This window comes from Centropristis striata, chromosome 20 (assembly GCF_030273125.1).
Source record: "Centropristis striata isolate RG_2023a ecotype Rhode Island chromosome 20, C.striata_1.0, whole genome shotgun sequence".
In the NCBI taxonomy this organism is placed as follows: domain Eukaryota; kingdom Metazoa; phylum Chordata; class Actinopteri; order Perciformes; family Serranidae; genus Centropristis; species Centropristis striata.
This window is the reverse complement of record NC_081536.1, coordinates 3,097,083-3,117,855: the sequence shown is the minus strand read 5'-3', so window position 1 is coordinate 3,117,855 and position 20,773 is coordinate 3,097,083. Positions and strand designations below refer to the sequence as shown.

Below are 20,773 nucleotides of genomic sequence, written 5' to 3'. Positions count from 1 at the left end.
TGAAAAGACAACACATGAGTTAGTGCCAAGTCTGATTCCATTAGGACAGAGGTATATATATATAAACTTTATTACACTACAAAAAAAAGAAAAGTTGGGTGAACTCAAAATTTCAAGGCAACAAACTTCGATAAAATTTTAAGTTGGACAATTAAACGAAATATTTTAAGTTTTGTTTTTGAGTTTGCTCAACTCTGAATTTCTCTGGCACGATTGTAACGCCGCTATGAAATGTCAGCTAATGTTGTGACCACAATTTTGAGTTAGCATTGATATGCTAATGGCTACTCTTGTAGCTGTAACAAGCAGCGCCGCTAGCATCAGTTAGCCGCTAGATCAGTTAGCCGCTAGCATCAGTTAGCCGCTAGATCAGTTAGCCGCTAGCTTTCGCTAATGACCGAATTTCACAACAAAGAAATAAGAGTTATCAGAACTATTGTCCCTTGTTGTGAACCCCAACTTAAAGATATAAGTAACAACAACTCACCAACTTGTTTTTGAGCAGACAACTGGCTTCCTTTGTTGTGCTAACTTACATTATTGCCCTAAATGTCAGTAATTTATATTTCCAAGTTTTACCAAATTAAATCACTGTTTTAGGCCAAAAAATACAAGTTGGCTTGGCGGTGCAGTAGGAAGACCTGCCAGTAGACAGTTGCAATAGTCTTAATGTGATATCACAAGGTCCTGTACCTAAAGTTGTGTTGATTGCTCGGTATAGCTGTTGTATAGGTTGAATCAATGAAATGTTGATTTTGATTGATTTGATTTTTTATTTGAATCGACACAGTCGGGGAATTGTGGCCACATGAACCTTAAAGGTCAGTTGGTCATCAATCATGACACCGGTAACGCTTTATATTAAGGTCCTTGTAATAACCATTAATTAACAAGTAATAAGGCCCTTGTAAGTCCTTACAATATGCTTATTAACATTATTGTGTGTTTATAAGCTTATATAGGTGTTAATAATGGCATTACAAACACCCATCACCCACCCATTATGTCTTTGCCATGCCTTTATTAATCTTATTTTGTTTGCTTATTGATATTAAAATATACTTTATTGCTCATCTATTATAAGTTAACTATAAGTTAACTATGCTTTTTGCAACTACAGGATCTAAAGCGAGAACAATGCCTTATTACTGGTTAATTAATGGTTGTTAAGGACCTTATTATAAAGCGTTGCCATGACACCCAAGTTCTGTGGAGAACTTGTTGCATAGATCCGAGCTAAATATTAATTATGATTATATATAGGGCGGGCCGGAATGAATAAGCTCAGTCTTGGAGAGGTTGAGCTGAAGGTGGTGCTCTGTCTGATATCAGCAAGGCAAGCAGAGATACAAGCTGAGACAATGAGGTCATTTGGCGGGAAGTTCAGGAGCAGCTGGTTATCATCAGTGTAACAATGGTATGAAAAAACATTATTGGGGATGATTGCGCCAAGTGAAGGGGTGTAAATTGAAAAGAGAAGGGGACCTAGCACTGACCCTTGAGGCACCCCAGTGGATAAGAAATGCTTTTTTGACACTTCCCATTTTAAAGATAATTTAACCCTTTGAAATCCTGGGCTATTATGTCCTTTAAAAAATCTTTAAAAAAAATCTTTACCATGTTGGTATCAGTGTTCTCAGCTTTACATACGTACTTTTATTAACAATGTTGTGGGTATTCTGACCTGTGGGTAACAACAACAGCCTCCCAGTCACCATCGAGTCTTCCATATTCATCAGCCTACAGGCCCGCAGGATCTTCTGCCACCACCACCACCAGTGTCTTGACACCACAGGGGGAGATGCCCCTCAATTACAAATCTACCAGTAGAGCTAAAGCACCAAAGACTCTCTACCATGACCAAATGATCTCATACACTGCAAAAAAAAAAGCCAACTTGTATTTTTTGGCCTAAAACAGTGATTTAAGTTAGTAAAACTTGGAAATATAAATTATTGACATTTAGGACAATAATGTAAGTTAGCACAACAAAGGAAGCCAGTTGTCTGCTCAAAAACAAGTTGGTGAGTTGTTGTTACGTATATCTTTAAGTTGGGGTTCACAACAAGGGACAATAGTTCTGATAACTCTTATTTCTTTGTTGTGAAATGCGGGAAAGTGCTGAAATTCAGTCATTAGCGAAAGCTAGCAGCTAACTGATGCTAGCAGCTAACTGATGCTATCGGCTAACTGACGCTACCAGCTAACTGATGCTATCGGCGCTGCTTGTTACAGCTACAAGAGTAGCCATTAGCGTATCAATGCTAACTCAAAATTGTGGTCGCAACATTAGCTGACATTTCATAGCGGCGTTACAATCGTGCCAATTCAGCACATTGCAGAAGTTAGCAGAAGTAAGGATTAAAAGTTATTACAATGTACAATTATAAATTCAAAAATCTGAATTCAGAGTTGAGCAAACTCAAAAACAAAACGTAAAATATTTAGTTTAATTGTTCAGCTTAAAATTTTATCAAAGTTTGTTGCCTTGAAATTTTGAGTTCACACAACTTTTCATTTTTTTGCAGTGTGTGGTGTGTTAAAATGATCACATATGATTTGTTACAATCAACACATACCATCTGTTATAATTTCCATTTGGGGTATTTTTTTTCTTCATTTAAACACACCTTTCTTCTAGAATATGCCATCTTATTGATTGCTGGTATATCTTAAATGTATCTGATTAGATTATACCTGCATAAAAGTAGTAAAAACATAACTTAATGTTTGGTTTAGTGGAACTGTGAATGCATTTAGAATCTATTAAGGATTCATGACACACTTCTCTTCCATACACAGTAGTACATTGACCACCTTCACTAATAAAAAAAAAGCATTGGCATGGTCACTGACTCCGGTATCTCTTGGCATCAGATTGAAAGCAATTTTCAATGGTTTTGCCTATCATCAATGCTGATTAGATACTGAATATGCCTTTTTGTATGCTTTAACTTCTGAAGTATAACATAAAGGCATAACAAAAAGGCATAACTGCCTCAGAAATGCTCAATTAAACCGTGGAACAAGGGCCATGGTTGTTGTGCCTCTCAGAAGGGAAACTTTAAAAGTGTATGCCCTCTACTATCAGAGTGAAAAGCAGAAATATGAGACATTACAATACAAAAAGATGTCCAGCAGGGGGCGCTCATGCTCCAGCTATCAGCACAACTCATCCATGTATATATTGAGCAGTGGCATAGAGATAAAATTGATAAAATGTCACAAGCTACAAGAGGTTATGAAGAAAAAGGAACCTTTTGCAACAAAGCATATCAAACCATAAATGTATGAACATAAAAGATCGGTGCATATTCACTCAGACAAGCCTCAGATTTTAATTCAGTTGACCTGCTTATCAAGTCAACCCAGTGATGTCTGACCCATAATAAACATGAATGCCCTTTTCCAGGAATAAACACTGCCAAAGTTAATTTCGTAAATGGGTTCCAGAGCACATCAGACGCTGGCCAAGTTAAACCCTCCAAGCCGGCTTATTAACACAGTAAACACATTTATTGAGAAGAGAGGAGCATCAACGGGAGAATGCATTGGTGGCTGCGGCACTTTAGGTCCTGGATCCTGAGGGTGGACCTTCACACGACGCAAGCAAAGCGAAAACTGTCCGAGTGAGAAGGCTGTTCACCCTGCGATCCACTCTGCTGCTCAAAAACACAGTTATACAACGCAGGCTGGGAGGAGCACCATTTACATTAAAGCTTTAATCAATCATCATAAATGACTCTCAACACAAATATGAATGACAGAAGTCATTTAGCAAGAGTTGGCACCTTTGATTAATATCTTTTAAAAAAAAAAAAAGTTAGAAAAAGCCATTAACAAATGCATAAAAATAAAAAGAGCTGATATTTACGATGTTTGGCATACAAGAAAAGATCAGTCACAATCTCAAATATTTACCTACATTATTATAGACATGTAGGTTTGAAACCTTTGTTGCATACAATTGTTTTGGGAGCTTGTATATATTTAAACTAATCTCTTATCCTGGTTCACTTCACATATTATCTCAATTTCCGTGTTGCAGAAAGTGACTTATGGCAGGGATCAATACATTCTTATTGGATAACCTGTTGCTAGAACAATGGGGTTGCTACATGGGTGGTGGTAAAACTAATGTTTCCATGGATTAGATAAAATTCCTCACATTTGAGGACTTTATAATTTATTTATAAGTAGTTTATATTTATTTTATATTTAAAAAAAAATTCAAACTCTTGAAGAATTGAATCTCAGACAGGGTTGCACCAGCCATTTGTAAATCCATCACGTAATATGTTTGTAAAGTCTGTTTTAAGTTCTTAGTTTCAAGTTAATACTTTAAAAATCTAAGAAAGTTACCAACTAGCCAACTAGCTAGCTATCTACCACATAAGTAGATAGCTAGATAGCAAGCTAGCTAGCTTGTTGTGCTAGGTGGCTAACCCCAGTAGCACGAAGAGGCTAGCAACAGCATATTTTCATATCTAACACAGTGAATTAACGGCTTGTTTCAACCAAACTAGATTTGGCGATTGTTGAAACAGTTAAAAGACTAACCAAGGCAGTTTTGGTGTGTTTTAATTTGTTTCTGTCATGTTTGGATTAAGTTTGTTTGAGGACGAAGTTACCATGGCAATTAAGCTAGTCTTAGTTCGTTTAAAGAGGGAACTTGAAATCAGAAGTTTAATGGATGACCTTTAGGAGTTTAAGGAAATAGGTTTAGAATAGTTAATTTCTAAACATTTAATGAGCTAGTTTTGTTTATTTATTAGACTAAACAACCCAAGAGAGCTACTGGAACGTAGCAAACTACGTGCTCAGAAACACAGAAACATCGTATATTTCCCGGTTTGTTGGGCTGCCAGTGGCCGATCAGAACATTTTAATTTATCACTCTCTAGTTATAGTATTCATAAAATTCAGAGAGAAGAGAGAGAAATATTAGATTATGCTAACCTAACCAATGTAATTTTACATAGCCAATAATGCTATGTCGTTTAGTCTAGCGTTATTGGCATAACCTGTTGTAATTTGAAGTGCCTATAATGTGTTGTTTTAGTAAAATAGACTTTTTAATGGGCACTTTAATGGATCAGGTCAGATGTGTGGAAGATGGTACATTATTTCATCTTTTACTCTTCATTTAAGACAAGTTGTGTTCTTCAAGCTAAGGTTGTCGGTTGGTTCAGTTAGCTACATGCTGTGAATAGTTTATTTATAATCAATTCATCAAAGTAGTTTGTGTTGTGCTACTCGATCTATTTTCGGTATGTGTAAATCTCCACTGGGAAACATTTTCATTCAATTTAAATTTATAAGTGCAGGTGCTGCAACCCCTTCTTGAGCCAGTGTCTTTCCAGTTTTAACTAGAAAATGGTATCTGTAGTATTTTAGGGACGATTATTGTGCATGGTAAGATAGTGTGCTATGCTCATATGTGTGCCTGGTGTGACAGTGCACATCTTCTGTGCTTCAAACAGCCTTTTCTGGGAGAGGAGTGTTCAAAAGCAGAGGAATGTGCTTTGTTGTGCTGGGAAATGAAGTGGCGCTGACTGTGCTTCATGTTGTGCAGTAGATATACAGTATTGGGTCACCTTAGCCACCTGATTTGGATGAAAATGTGCATTTGATTCTTTGGACGTTGGATATGAATCAGAGTTTCATTTCTAAAATGAGATCCCTCTTCTTCTTCTTCTTCTAAACCTTAAAATGATAACACATTATTGCAGGATAGCAAAACTTGAAAGAAAAAAGTAAGCCAGCTGACAGTATAATATTTGCACAGACTAGATCATCTCTGTTTTTGAGATATAGAATCATAAACTCTGGATAATATATATTTAAAAAATGGATAATAGACCTCTTCAGTTCCTGATGAAGACCTCAGCCCCAAACTTACAGGATGTTTTGGCATGCCACACTATAAAATAATAGGATTTTCATAAGTTGAAAACATGACTTAAAATAATACAGTTCAAGGTCCAAGATTTGTTGTCTGGACAGCATTACACTCACTGTTGATTTGTTTTATCTCCCACACAACGTTAAGCACCTTGTGTGGTGTAACCGACAAATAATTGGAGACAGACTTTGTGGGCCAACAGAGCCTTTGTAGCACAAGTATTAAGTCAAAACCACAAAACTCTGGGCCCTTATGTCCAGAAATGTATCCTGGTCACTGTCACAGTGTAACTCACAGTAAGTCAACCTCTCATTATCTATCGGCATTCTCTGATCTATTCTTCTGTCGAGAAATGCACAAACCAAGACTCTAGCTTTCAAAACAATAGAAATTAACTGAAATGAACTCCTTAAAATGCACATTTCTTGTAAAATTGAAATGCCATTTCTTGTTTTTTCGCATGACGGCTTACAACAATTTTATACAGGAAAAATGGTTACAAATGGTTATAAAAGAAGGTACTTTTGAGGCGAAAAGTCTTTTAGAAGAAGAGACTGACTTGAGTTTTGTGCTCCTTTGGTAGTAAACTGCATCCTCAACCTGTGTTGGACAGCAGGAGAGAGTTATGGCCTTTCAAGAGCCCTGCAGCTTAAAAGTAGCTCTTGTTTTGTCCTTTTCAGTCCTCTCTTTTGTCTCACTCTGCTGTCTGTGCATTTTTCTTTTGTCTGTCTTTTGCCTCCAGTCCAGGTTTGGTTTATGGTTGGTTTGCTGAATGATCTCCGGGTTTATGTATCACGTGATCAGACAGCAGTTGATGCAGCGGGGTCCCAGTCTTCTTTTCAGAGCTCCCTTCTTTTTCTTAGGAGTCAGGATTGCGATGATGGCCTCGTCAAACACCGTCTTCAGACCCTTCTGGGTCAAAGCTGAACATTCCACATAGCAACATGCACCAATCTGATGAGAAACAAAGATATTATTACAGTACAATACCATGGTCAACTAGCAAATCTTATCGGTATAGTTAAAGAAATAGATTGTCTTTCCTGCCTAGAGTTATATACAGGGTCTCTGCAGGTCAAAGTCAAAATGTATGACTTTTTAAGACTTTTATAAGACCATAATGAATACAATTTAAGACCCAAATCACATCCATACTGGCAAAAAAGTACAAAAGACATGAAGGAAAATGGTAATACATTTTTAAGACCTTTTCTAAATCGTATTTAAGACATTTTATGAGATTTTGATTTGTACAGTAAATATGAAGCTAGAGCCATCAGCTGGCTATCTTAGCTTAGCATAAAGGGGAAACAGCTAGCAAGGATCTGTCCGAAGATAACAGTATTGCCTACTAGCATTAGTGGAGCTCACTTATAAATCTGTACGTAGTAGTGTAATGTAAAAACAGCTTCTTGTTGTTTTAGGGGGATTATATGAGCCCAACCAAAAGAAACTCCAAGAAATGACTGCTAACTGCCAGAATAGTCCGGCACATAACCCCTGGTAAACCAGCAAACAAGCGTTTTTTACACTTTGTAAAGATGAAACAGGCTTTATATGGAATACGACTTGCCAATGTCCTCTATTTAGCAGCCTAGCTAAATGGTATTATTCAGACCAATCCCAGTTTGTTCATGTGAACAATGAACCCCCGTGCACACTAATGTTGGCCACGGTGTTCCACAGGGTTCTGTGCTTGGACCCATTAAGTTTCAGTTACCTTTAGGTAATATCATTAGAAAACATTCAATCATTATGCTGACAACACCTGACTTGCTGACATATCAACACTGAATATAATGTTCATAATTATGTTGGGGGGGGGGTGTTCATTGCACCTTATTTGTTTCATAGCACCAACATTTTTATTTTTATACTGCATATTCATATCTATTCTGCACTGGAATTTACTCCTTAATACATACTCCTTTAGACACTTTATTTTTATTTTTACATTACATTTTATTGTATTTTTATATTTTATTGCTTGAAGTATGCCTAGGTTGTTCTTTTTATTTAATTGTGTTGTTATTGTCTCTGTGTGTAATGCTGCTGCTACACTGTAATTTCCCAGCTTGGGATAAATAAAGTATATCTATCTATCTATCTAAATCCTACACAATGGCCCTTTAAATTGCACCTGAAACGCCTCTTGTGGATCTGAAGCCTGTATGAAATGTCCTTATGTATGCCTTTATAGCTTTTCAGACATACACTTTATTACATAATGGCAATTTTACATGGTGAGCTCATGTCAAGCCTAGCCAATTTCACTGATAAAGCTCAATATCACAAATCACAAATTTACCTCAAGGGATCTCATGTCTGAATGAGCACCTGAGTTCCTTTTGTGTAGAAGTCAGAATAGTAATCTAACTGGCTCTGACCTCGTAATATTTCTTTCACACTTGCTTTTCACTCCATTATGCAGAAATGAATGAAGTGCCTGTTGAGAAACCCTTGTATAACAATAATTATCAATCTCCCTGAATAAAGACTGGAAACAGTTTCCATTTCTTGACCAAGGGCAAGAACTTTTTTTCTTCTTTTTTTACAATTTAGATATAATGTATTAATTTGTGAGCTGAAGAGTTGCAGGTGACAATTTCATTTCCTTTGGATGGAGCCAAGAAAGCAAAAAAGACTGGTGGAACTATGTTAACCCATTGACGCCGGGAAAGCATTGCCGCATTTCTACCATTGAAACCGGGAGCGTTGTTGCATTATTCTACCATTAAGGCCGGGACAGCGGATATGTCATTTTGTAGTATTTGTATTTTTTTCCACCTATTTTCGGTCTCTTGGCCAATGAAATGCATCAGAACATGATCAGAATACATGTGGGAGTGTCACAATGCAACATTGGACTTTTCCAGAACTTTGAAATCATGGAGGAAGACGACTATAGCGGAGGAGCTCATCAGAAAGTGACGGAAGCGATCTGATGAAAACAGCGCCGATGATTTAATTGCTGATCTGGACTTTGAACCCTCGGAACCAATCGACCAGATTTATGGATGAGGAATATGTTTTAGACGGCATATTTTCACCGAAGAACAGACAGATTTGTGGCCATCTGGAGATAATAATAATATTATTAATAATATATTAATATTAATAATAATAATAGGCTAATTGATTGTGAAATCATGACTGTTTATGTCTTATATTACTTTATGCGTCGTTGAGTACCCTGAAAAGTGCAATATATAAAATGTATTATTATTATTTATTATTATTATTATGATAATTATTATTTTTTTTATTACAGTAGGACAATGAGAACTATGTCTTGTTCTTCCAATGGTCATATCATGTTAGCATCTTGCTAATGGGCATGTATTAGTATTATGCATAGGATTTTTTATTCAGTCAAATGTAACATTTGCTGAGTTTGTTGATTTAAAAAAAAACTTTATTGAAGGTTTGGACAAATAAACTCAACTTCGTATGAAAGCCACGGGTATAAGCTCTCAAATACTTTTTGAATTTCATTTTTATCTGCTACACAGGCTGAAAAATCTATTGTTGAATTTCCAGAAAAACTTCAGGTTTTAGGGGGTCATTTGAAAATCGCCCAGAGGTTTTCCAGGCATTTTTTCCCAGGCGCTTTAGGCCTCGAATGGGTTCAAGGCTTCTGCAGATACTGTCAGAATTGCAGTACAGTAAGTGCTGTTAAACAAACCTTCTGGGTTTCTCAAAGATTGCCAGGTATTTATGTTTCATAAAAACAGATGTTTAGCTCCAACTCCAATCTTGAAAATCTATAATAAACCTGTTCTATCCATCTGGAGCATGGATTTCTAATCTAGAGTACAGGTCATCTACAATGACAACAGAGGGTTGAAGGAAATAGCTCTAATTTGGGCGAAATATTATCTTACTTGGACCCTTGTGGCCTCAGAAAACTCCACGACTCCCAACCTAAATCCTATCTTACGCTGTCAATTTGCATGGATATTAACTTTTAAATGAGTCTACATTGTCATTTTTTAACTTTTATTCTCGGTTTCTGCCCTGACAGAAGCCATTAATCACAGACCACATTTGGTATCTGCGTCCTACAGCCTGGAACTCCTCTGGACATACGTGATGACCCAGAATTTATTCCTGGATTCATTTTGAGACGAAGAATGCACAGAGATCTGATTCCAGGCGTTTCACTGAGGAAATTACATTCCTACAGAGACATTCACGGGTCAGATCAACACACAGGAATCTAAGTGGACCTGACAGCTAACTTATACAACACCCAAAGTGAGAATGTAAGATACTTCTCTTCTTCAGTAGGATTAGGTTTAGGTTTTTAGGTTTTATTTTATTTGCACAGTTAGAATTACATAAAAATGACAAAGATAACATATAATGTAAAGTGCAGGGAGAGGCAGAAAACCCAGATGGGCTTATTTATTTAAAGCCTCCACCTAAAATTTCATTAGAAAGTAATAAACTGATAATAGAAAAAACAAATGTATAACATCAACAAGTTATAATGACAATAACAAAAACAATTAAAAACAAAAATGAACATGTTAAAAAAGTATATTTGTGTGTGAACTAGAATTTCAAAACAGCAGTTAAATGAGCTTTCAGACATCTTTTGAAGCATTTTACAGAGATGGAGTTCAGCTCTGTCTCTACTGTGTTAAAGTGTTCATGTTTTAATGTGTTTTAGTCTTTTTGGTCACTTAATGATTTTTTTTGGTCATTTTGTGGGGTTTTTTGGTCATTTTGTGGGTTTTTTTTGTCATTTTGTATCTTTTTTATAGTAATTTTGTGTCTTTTCTGGTCATTTTGTGTCTTTTCTGGTCATTTTGTGTCTTTTTTTTGGTCATTTTGTGGTTGATTTGTGTCTTTCCACAATTTATTCCCTAAATTGAACAATAAATTGACCTCTGCATGTCAGAAATCTTGGAGGATGAAGATCTAAAGATTGACATGTTGAATAAGAGTGAATCTGAGAATTAAATTTAAAATAAGTCTTAAAGTGCTTTGGAAAGTTTTCATGATCTGAATATACCTTCAAAATAAAAACACATATTTGAGAAATATTGATGCCATGAACAGTAAGTATTTGGAGTTTCTGAAAGTCTGAAAAATACAAACCTCCTTTGCTAGCTTCTGTCCTTGCTCAGTGGGTATGGGCTTCTCCTTCATGTCATTTAGTTTGGCAATGGTCTTGGGGTCATCACGAAGGTCAATCTGAAAGAGATTGGAGACACTTCCTGTGAGTCAAGCCGCCCTTACAATATGGATATCAATCAAGCACTTTGGTAACAGTTTCTTGTCGAGTTTCCGTCTGATTTGACAAGATCGAATCAGTTATTACAACACTTTTCTTCACACGTCTAAACATAGCCACGAGAGCTGGACCGTATAACTGACAGTGTGTTTTTTTTCAAGCCAAACAAGCCAAGAGAGCTACTGGAACGTAGCAAACTATGTGCTCGGAAACACAGAAACATTGTATATTTCACGGTTTGTTGGGCTGCCGGTGGCCGATCAGAACATTTTAATTTATCACCCCTCTCTAGTTATAGTATTCGTAAAATTCAGAGAGAAGAGAGAGAAATATTAGATTATGCTAACCTAACCAATGTAATTTTACATAGCCAATAATGCTATGTCATTTAGTTTAGCGTTATTGGCATAACCTGTTGTAATTTGAAGTGCCTATAATGTGTTGTTTTAGTAAAATAGACTTTTTAATGGGCACTTTAATGGATCAGTATTCAACATATTTTAAGTGTCAGGTCAGATGTGTGGAAGATGGTACATTATTTCATCTTTTACTCTTCATTTAAGACAAGTTGTGTTCTTCAAGCTAAGGTTGTCGGTTGGTTCAGTTAGCTACATGCTGTGAATATTTTATTTATAATCAATTAATCAAAGTAGTTTGTGTTGTGCTACTCGATCTATTTTCGTTATTACAACACTTTACAACACTTTTCTTCACACTTCTAAACATAGCCACGAGAGCTGGACCGTATAACTGACAGTGTGTTTTTTTTTCATTTTGAAACAAAGCTGTGTTGGCCCACACTTCCTGCTCTTGTGCAAAGCGATTTCACAGCCAACCACAAAGGTTCCTCACTCCTCTTTTATTCATTGCAATGCTCGGCACACTCAACTCATCCCCGTCTCAGTAATAACCAATTATGATAAATGCATCCACCTGCACACTCTCACTGGGAGCAACCTTCATTAACCCTTCTCCTGATTGGTGTGATTTGCTGCAGCGTGCCTCGCTGTTATGAAGCCCCCGCGCACATATCGGCATCCGGCCGCCGAGCAGCGAGTGAGTTATGACAGGAACTGATAAAAGGGCCGTAAACATCAGCTGACACCAGATAACTCAGACACCCACTCCATCCTCCTCATCACCGCTGGGCCTTGGCTGCTCTGGCATCTGGTTGCCAGGAAACACCAAAAAAAAAATCGCCCACAAGTCAGCGCCATTTTTGGACATATTGGTATTGGCAGTGGGTTTTAAGGCTTAAGAAATAAGCGCATACTTAGGATTAGTGTCATAATTTAACATCTTCATAGGTTTAGTGATGCTTCTATTGAAGATCACAACATAAGCCCAGCTTTAGCATCTTTGCACCAGTAAATGGCTGGTTTTAACACTTCTGATTTAATGATGACCTTTAAGGTACCAAGCCACAGGCCTTTTAAACCCATTTGATTGAATAAATTAGCCAAAAAAACAGGTAAAGGGCTCTCAAGCTAAGAAGCTAATCAGCTAATCTACTTCAAGCTGCATGAATTGACCTTTTTATATTAACAATGGAAAACATGACAATATACTAGGAAAAGTCATGAATCCTCAGGAACTTATCACACATCTCTGCATGCACATGTTTGCTGGATGAAGGCTGAATCTGTCTCTGCTAGGAATGAGAATAATTAATCAATGATCGATTAATGGTCCTTATGAATTTGGTCGATCACATGGAACTTTTAATCGATCTGTGTATTTTTTAATTTTAAATTGATCTCTGACTGCGAATCAGTATCACCGAACTGAAACACGGCGGATCGCTCAGTTCTGTGGCCGTACGTCAATAAACCAATGAGCTGAGAATTAAGTTGGATAAAGCTGCAGTTTTCAAACTGAAAGTTGCAATAAAAATTATAAAACAAACAGAAATACAAAAGTATTAATTTGAGCAAAACTAGCTTACTGTATCAAACCTTGCTAGCATGAATTACTAATTTTATCCAAAACTTATTTAAACTCAAAACAAATTTAAATGTGCAAGATTACTGTTAATACTAACCTTATGCCTCTTCGGGGGCTAAAACATAAAACATTGAACTCCTTTATGTTATCTTTACAGTATAATCTCACTTGATTTAGTTTTACGATTGACAGGATCAAGTCTCTTTCCGTCCTTTCAAAATAAAAGCGTCCATTATCAAAACAGGCTTTTGCATAGTACTGTATATATATATGTATATTTTAGTTTGCCCATGTATGCATGCAGCGATTAATCAACTAATCGATCGTTAACGTTATAGATGCTCGAGTTGGCAGGTTTCTTCCAAACGCTCATCCCTAGTCTCTGCAATGTATTTTGTGTTTGTGTGATGTCACCATTCAGACTGCAATTAAAATAGTAATAAATAACAGCCCATTATGTTTTCCCAGAGCTCTAGGTGACATTTTCAAATGTCTTGTTTTGTTTGTTTGTCTGACCAACAGTCCAAAGATATTTCCGTTATAATGAATTATTATGAAGAATCCTCACATTTTGCTTGAAAAATGACTTTTAAAAGCTCTGACTCCATCCAACAGTCTCTCTGCTGCCGTACAGTATAAAAAATGCTCCCAGAATCTTCTGTTGCCAGGTATTGTGATACACTATGTATTTACTCTGTGCATTATGCAAACACCTTCAGGGTCTAGAAATATGCAACACAACCAAGGTTGATTTAATGCATACGTATTTGCCTCTGAATTCAAAAACCTGCCCTTGGCCTTGGTTGCCTCGTGAGGTTAAATTCACATTGTAGCTGAGAGTGTGTGCCAACAGTAACAGCAGCAGTCTATTTTTCTTTGACAAACTTGGATGTAAAATTTGGCTTAAAACCATAGAGTTCATATCACATCATGTTAATGCACTGTAGGAAACTATATGACAGATATTATTAATGTATCCTAGAGTATCCAGGCATATACTATATGAATAGAAATCACATATCAGCAGTAATTTGTAGCTGAGCATGAAGGTCTCTGGCCCAAATGATGGATTACAGCAGACCTGGGCATTGGAGGTTACCCAGAAAATCAATACAACCGCAGTGCTTTTATTTTGAAAAAAAAAAAAAAGCAAACATTAGCATTAGCACTAGAGCTAACAAGCACTTTTACTATAGTTAAGACAATAAATATAGCCACTAATATATATGACAGAATAAAATAAACTTTAACAAACCTTGTGTCCTGTCAGTCAGCCACTATAGAAGCCTTTTAAATACTTTATATCAACTTTATATGAATTACTACGCACTATAGCACTTTGAGATTTCTGTATGAAAAGTGCTTTACAAATAAAATGTATTATTATTTTTACGCACTCGTTATTATTTACCGTTCGTTTTTTCATTTAACCATTCCACCTGTTATTTTTCTGTCACTACCTTTCAAAATTAAAGCACCCGTTTCACACTGGACGGCACCTTTTCAAAATAAAAGCATCACAACATTGCAAAACACCTTGAAAACGTACAAACATGAAAAACAAGCTATATAATATAATACAAAAACAACAACAGGAACCTTGCTAATTGCCATTTACAGTTGTGTTTAAAATAAATGGAATAGTGATATAGTGATTGGAGTATTCACTACTTTTTACTGCTATATTTGATTTACTCCACATTAACAGTCTCATCATAACATGTATTCCTATCAGTAGCAGCTCAAAACCAGATAATTTACTGTATTTTATAAAGCGATTACATTAATATTGAGCAGAATTTAGTTCAGAGTTTTGGTCCGGCCCCTGCAACCTTCGTGGTATTGGTCAGAAAATGAATTTATAATTAATAATTTAATTTATTTAGCCCCAACCAAACCATTATTTAAACAATTGCAACTACTTACAATTTATGAGGTCAATAAGTATCAAACAGGGGTTCTTATGTATAAAGTAATTTGCCTTCCTGCATCTTTACCTAACTTTTTTCATAGTTACTTTGAGTTTAATTCTCATTATCATGCACATCTTACAAGAAGAAAGAATGATTTACATATTCCTTTCTGTAGGACCTCTGTTGCCAAATTCTCATTTGTTTATCAAGGTGCAGTGGAATGACATAAAACATCTAACAGAATCATGTTCCTCTTTAAATACTTTTAAGACCAAGCTCAAAAAAACCCTATAGATGTTATACACCTTTGTATTTGTTTTGTTTAAATTTTGTTTGTATTTTTTTATTTTCATCTAGCTATGTAATTTAAGTAAAGTATAGTTACTTATAGGTTTAAGAGGGAGGGTCGCGTATATAAGCCCTTTGGGCTTTTTGATCTTTCCTGCATTTTCTTTTACTGTTTCTTGTACTGTTATTTCCTAACGATTGTATGTTTTTGAACCCTTAACGCCTGCTGTCCAGCCGAGATAGCGTCTGCATTCCCCCAATGCCGGTTGAATACCTGCTGTTGCAGGTTTACATAAATAAACAAGGGTGAATAAATAAAACATTGTTTTTTCACTGTTATATTACTGTGTTATTGTTATCCTATTATTGACCATTATGCCTGCTGTAGCAAATTTGCAACATACCAAAATTTCTATTTATTTTTTGTGCAAAAGTGAAATGAATAATCTCAACATTATTTACCATCTACTTAAAGGCAAAAACACACATAAAACATTTTTTTATATACAGCTATATAAATTCAGGCGTTAAGGGGTTAAGTGCAAACAACAATAAATTGAAAAAAATAAATAAATTGCCCACCCCTGGATTACAGACTGACCTGGGTGCCAATGAGCAGGTATGGGACACTGGGTGCGTACTCCTGCAGCTCCGGCACCCATTCCTCACGCACGTTCTGGAAACTGGCGGGGTTTACCACGGAGAAGCAGATGAGGAAGACATCGGTCATGGGGTAGGACAGCGGCCTCAGGCGGTCGTAGTCCTCCTGGAAGCAGACGGGGACAGGAAGAGTTAACATTCGGGGTCGGAGGAGGACGAGAGGTCAGGATAGTGAGCAGACGTGATTCATTTCCGTTTCTTAACATCTGAGGAATTGTTCCTCGTGAATTATTAAAGCGTGTGAAAAATGAGCTCCGAAGACAGACGGACCTTTACTCCTGACTGGAGCCACGAGAGCTAACTTTAGACTGTGCTTAGCCAGCTCTTTGGCTCTTTTAGAGCAGTAGTTCTCAACCTTTTTTGAGTCGCGACCCCCAATTTAACATGCATGTTGTCTGTGACCCCCGCTCACTGAACACAATCTCACACGGACAGTTCAGATCATACAAAAAAGAAACAAAATGACAAAAAAAGGACACAAAATGACCAAAAAAAGACACAAAATTAGCAAAAACAGACACAAAATGACAAAAAAGGCACTAAATGACCAAAAAAAGGCACTAAATGACCAAAAAAGGAAACAAAATGACCAAAAAAGACACAAATTGACCAGAAAAAGACACAAAATGACCAAAAAAGAAACAAAATGACCAAAAATGGAAACAAATTGACCAGAAAAAGATACAAAATGACCAAAAAAGACACAAATTGACCAGAAAAAGAAACAAAATTACCAAAAAAAGACACAAAATGACTAAAAAAAGACACAAAATGACATAAAAAGACACAAAATGACCCAAAAAAAGAAACAAAATTACCCAAAAAAGACACAAAATGACTAAAAAAAGACACAAAATGACCTAAATAGACACAAAATGACCAAAAAAAAAGACATTAAATGACCAAAAAGACTAAAACACATTTACACATGAACACTTTAACACAGTGGAGACAGAGCTGACTTCCAAAATGATTTGGCGACCCCCAGAAATCATCTCGCGACCCCAATTAGGTCGGGACCCCAAGGTTGAGAACAGCTGTTTTAGAGGAATGATAAGATAAGATAGAAGACACAATAAAGAATAATAAAATAAGACTTATACATACATTCTATACACATTATATACATACACTTCTGCTATTCTGCATTTATTTTTAATATATGGGTCAGTGACAAATTAGGGTTGGCAAGATGTCAAATGGTGTAACCACAAAATAATGAAAAATATTAAATACTTTAGCCACCTACAGTGTATTTAAGTGTATTTTTGTTGTTATCATTATATTTGTCCAAACAGATAAACCTTAAGGAATTTAAGAAAACAAGGGTGGTCCAATATTTTTCCCCATGACTTTAGGTTGTTGCATGTAGTAGTATGAACATCAATGAATAAACATATTTAAATACACTACCGGTCAAAACCCCAATTTTCCCAGTTTTTTATTGAAATTCAAGCAGTTCAAGTCAAATGAACAGCTTGAAAGGGTACAAAGGTAAGTGGTGAACTGCCAGAGGTAAATAAAAAAAGGTAAGCTTAACCAAAACTGGAAAATAATGTACATTTCAGAATTATACAAGTAGGCCTTTTTCAGGGAACAAGAAATGGGTTAACAACTTAACTCTATGGAGTCTTGGGCTATTTTGTCCATTTTTGAATTCTTTTCATGTCTTTGTAAGTCATTTTGTGTCTTTTTTTTTGTCATTTTGTGTCTTTTTTAGTCATTTTGTGTCTTTTTTTTGGTCACTTTGTGTCTTTTTTAGTCATTTTGTGTCTTTTGGTGTCTTTTTTTGTCATTTTGTGTCATTTTTTGGTCATTTTGTGTCTTTTTTTTGGTCATTTGCTCAAAAAAAGTCTTGGGCTATTTTGTCGATTTTTGAATTCTTTTCATGTCTTTGTAAGTCATTTTGTGTCTTTTTTTGGTCATTTTGTGTCTTTTTTAGTCATTTTGTGTCTTTTGGTGTCTTTTTTTGTCATTTTGTGTCATTTTTTGGTCATTTTGTGTCTTTTTTTTGGTCATTTTGCTCAAAAAAAGTCTTGGGCTATTTTGTCGATTTTTGAATTCTTTTCATGTCTTTGTAAGTCATTTTGTGTCTTTTTTTTGGTCATTTTGTGTCTTTTTTAGTCATTTTGTGTCTTTTGGTGTCTTTTTGTGTCATTTTGTGTCATTTTTTGGTCATTTTGTGTCTTTTTTTAGTCCTTTAGTCCAACATAAAATGTGATTTTGAATCTTTTTTTTACTTTCAAAACACTATCATGCTCAATAAAGAATTTTAAATGTTGCAAATGTGCATTAATTTCAGAGTACACTGAGACATTAAACTGCATCATTTTCAATTAAATTCTGGAAAAGTTGGTGTGTTCTAAAACTTTTGACCAGTAATGTATATGCAGAGATATACACAGTATAAGTGGTCTAAGACATATATAATAATATAGAAAAATTGCAGTATATAGGCCTAATGTGGTGGGATGTAACAGAGATAAAATAATAATAATAAACCAGTAAAGTGACCTGGTGGAACAAACAGTGCTGTATTATGTTGAAATGCTGTCTGCAGCAAACTGATGTGAAATATTATGATGCACATAAAGAACCGCACTTGGAAGTTGGAGTTATGAGGAGAAAAGAATGTGATGGATGACAGAGACATTAAGGGATTATTGTACATTTGCAGTCTTTAATGCGAGCTGAACACAAGGCATTGCCACAAGACAGTAAAAAACCAGACACACTGCCATCTCCCATAGTTTTTGTGGTGTAAAATGACTAATTCACAGACGCAAGACTGTCCTTTGTGCGTCGGATCAAGCGCCCTCTTGTCTACGCCAAAGATAAACCCTTTTGACAGAGTGTCCGACTTGCACACACACGTGAATATTCATGACTTCTTCTTCTTCTGATGACACACATCGGGAAGCTTCCCTGCTGCTGGCTTGAAGACACTTGCGATCAATGAATCTCCAGTAATTAGATATGACTCAACCAGACCAAGAGAATCTATCTCACTCTCTTGTCTCGGATACATATCGTCCACATCCTTGAGATCAAAGCAAATGGGAGGCCAGCGATGGTTGCCGGAGCGATGGCGTGACACGTCCTTCACGCCGACGCCTTCAGCGAGTTTCATTCTCTGCCAAAAACACACGGCACCGTCCAATTCGATCACACGGCTATAACAGCAGAAATAAGTCTTTCTCACGCAGATGCATTAAAGGGAATGGTTCTGCAAAAAAGACTCTCCAACAGCAGTACACTGCAAAAAAGCCAACTTGTATTTTTTGGCCTAAAACAGTGATTTAAGTTGGTAAAACTTGGAAACATAAATTACTGACATTTAGGGCAATAATGTAAGTTAGCACAACAAAGGAAGCCAGTTGTCTGCTCAAAAACAAGTTGGTGAGTTGTTGTTACTTATATCTTTAAGTTGGGGTTCACAACAAGGGACAATAGTTCTGATAACTCTTATTTCTTTGTTGGGAAATTCGGTCATTAGCGAAAGCTAGCGGCTAACTGATGCTAGCGGCTAACTGATGCTAGCAAATAACTGATGCTAGCAAATAACTGATGCTAGCGAATAACTGATGCTAGCGAATAACTGATGCTAGCGGCTAACTGATTCATTCTTATGTGACAAGGTCAGCTAATGGTGGTCAGATGATGTTACCGTGTCCAAAATCAAATGCCTTAAAGAGAACAGTTATTTATCGTGCTATCAGTTATTGGAATAATTGCCCACTGAATATACGTGAACTGAATAGTAAAGTATCTTTTAATTATTACTTGAGAATGCACTATTTAAATTTGTGAGTAGTGAATTAACATATTTACTGTATGAAAGTGAGAATTAATGTAATAGATATGAATGTAATAACTTATTCTGAATGATTTCTGATGACGTATATAATAATGTCTACAATGTTTAATTGTTAAGTGATTTTTGTTTTGTCTTGTGGACCCCAGGAAGACTAGCTCCTCCCACTTTTGGTGACAGCTAATGGTGATCTTTTTAACAATAAACAACAATAAACTGATGCTAGCGAATAACTGATGCTAGCGGCTAATTGATGCTAGCGGCTAACTGATGCTAGCAGCGCTGCTTGTTACAGCTACAAGAGTAGCCATTAGCGTATCAATGCTAACTCAAAATTGTGGTCGCAACATTAGCTGACATTTCATAGCAGCGTTACAATCATGCCTCTTCAGCACATTGCAGAAGTTAGCAGAAGTAAGGATTAAAAGTTATTACAATGTAAAATTATAAGTTAAGATTATAAGAGTTGAGCAAAGTCAAAAACAAAACTTAAAATATTTAGTTTAATTGTCCAACTTAAAATTTTATCGACGTTTGTTGCCTTGAAATTTTGAGTTCAGCCAACTTTTCTTTTTTTGCAGTGTAGATCAGCCAGGAGGGCATGCAGTCTTTTGTTGCCTCTGTAATGAATTTAAAATATACTGACTTTGTATTCAATTGAAGTGGAGGACGGAAACGGCGTACAAATCTTCACGCCTGCACTGACTCGTATTGTACATGACTCAACCACTAGTGTGGGTCAAGTGGATATGATTCAAAAATGTATGAGTTGTTCATCTGACTCCTTCCAAATGAATACAGTATTTCACAGGTTTTTTCTGCTCATGCAGGGCTTTTTAAATCGTTTTTAAATCTTTTTTTTTTTTAACTTGGAGTGCCAGCAGGTTGGTGATTGTCACATGATATGATCACGACCATTCAAGTAACTTAAGTGTCACTGATATCTCACCAGACGCTATCTGAATGTCTTTATGTGATAAATCAGTTATTAAACCATCTGGTGTTCC

General features: G+C 36.1%; 1 protein-coding gene across 1 annotated transcript in view; it reads right to left on the bottom strand.

Moving 5' to 3' along the window:
• Nucleotides 1-4,226: 4,226 nt before the first annotated feature.
• The window catches only part of LOC131958640 (rho-related GTP-binding protein RhoQ), a 39,475-nt gene continuing 22,928 nt past the window's right edge, over nucleotides 4,227-20,773 (bottom strand). Inside the window, exons 3-5 of the mRNA XM_059323778.1 lie at nucleotides 15,894-16,058; nucleotides 11,012-11,107; nucleotides 4,227-6,859 (exon numbers count right to left, since the gene is read on the bottom strand). Coding sequence (XP_059179761.1) covers nucleotides 6,698-6,859; nucleotides 11,012-11,107; nucleotides 15,894-16,058 — 423 coding nt within the window. The 3' untranslated portion in view covers nucleotides 4,227-6,697. The remainder of the gene's footprint in view (nucleotides 6,860-11,011; nucleotides 11,108-15,893; nucleotides 16,059-20,773) is intronic.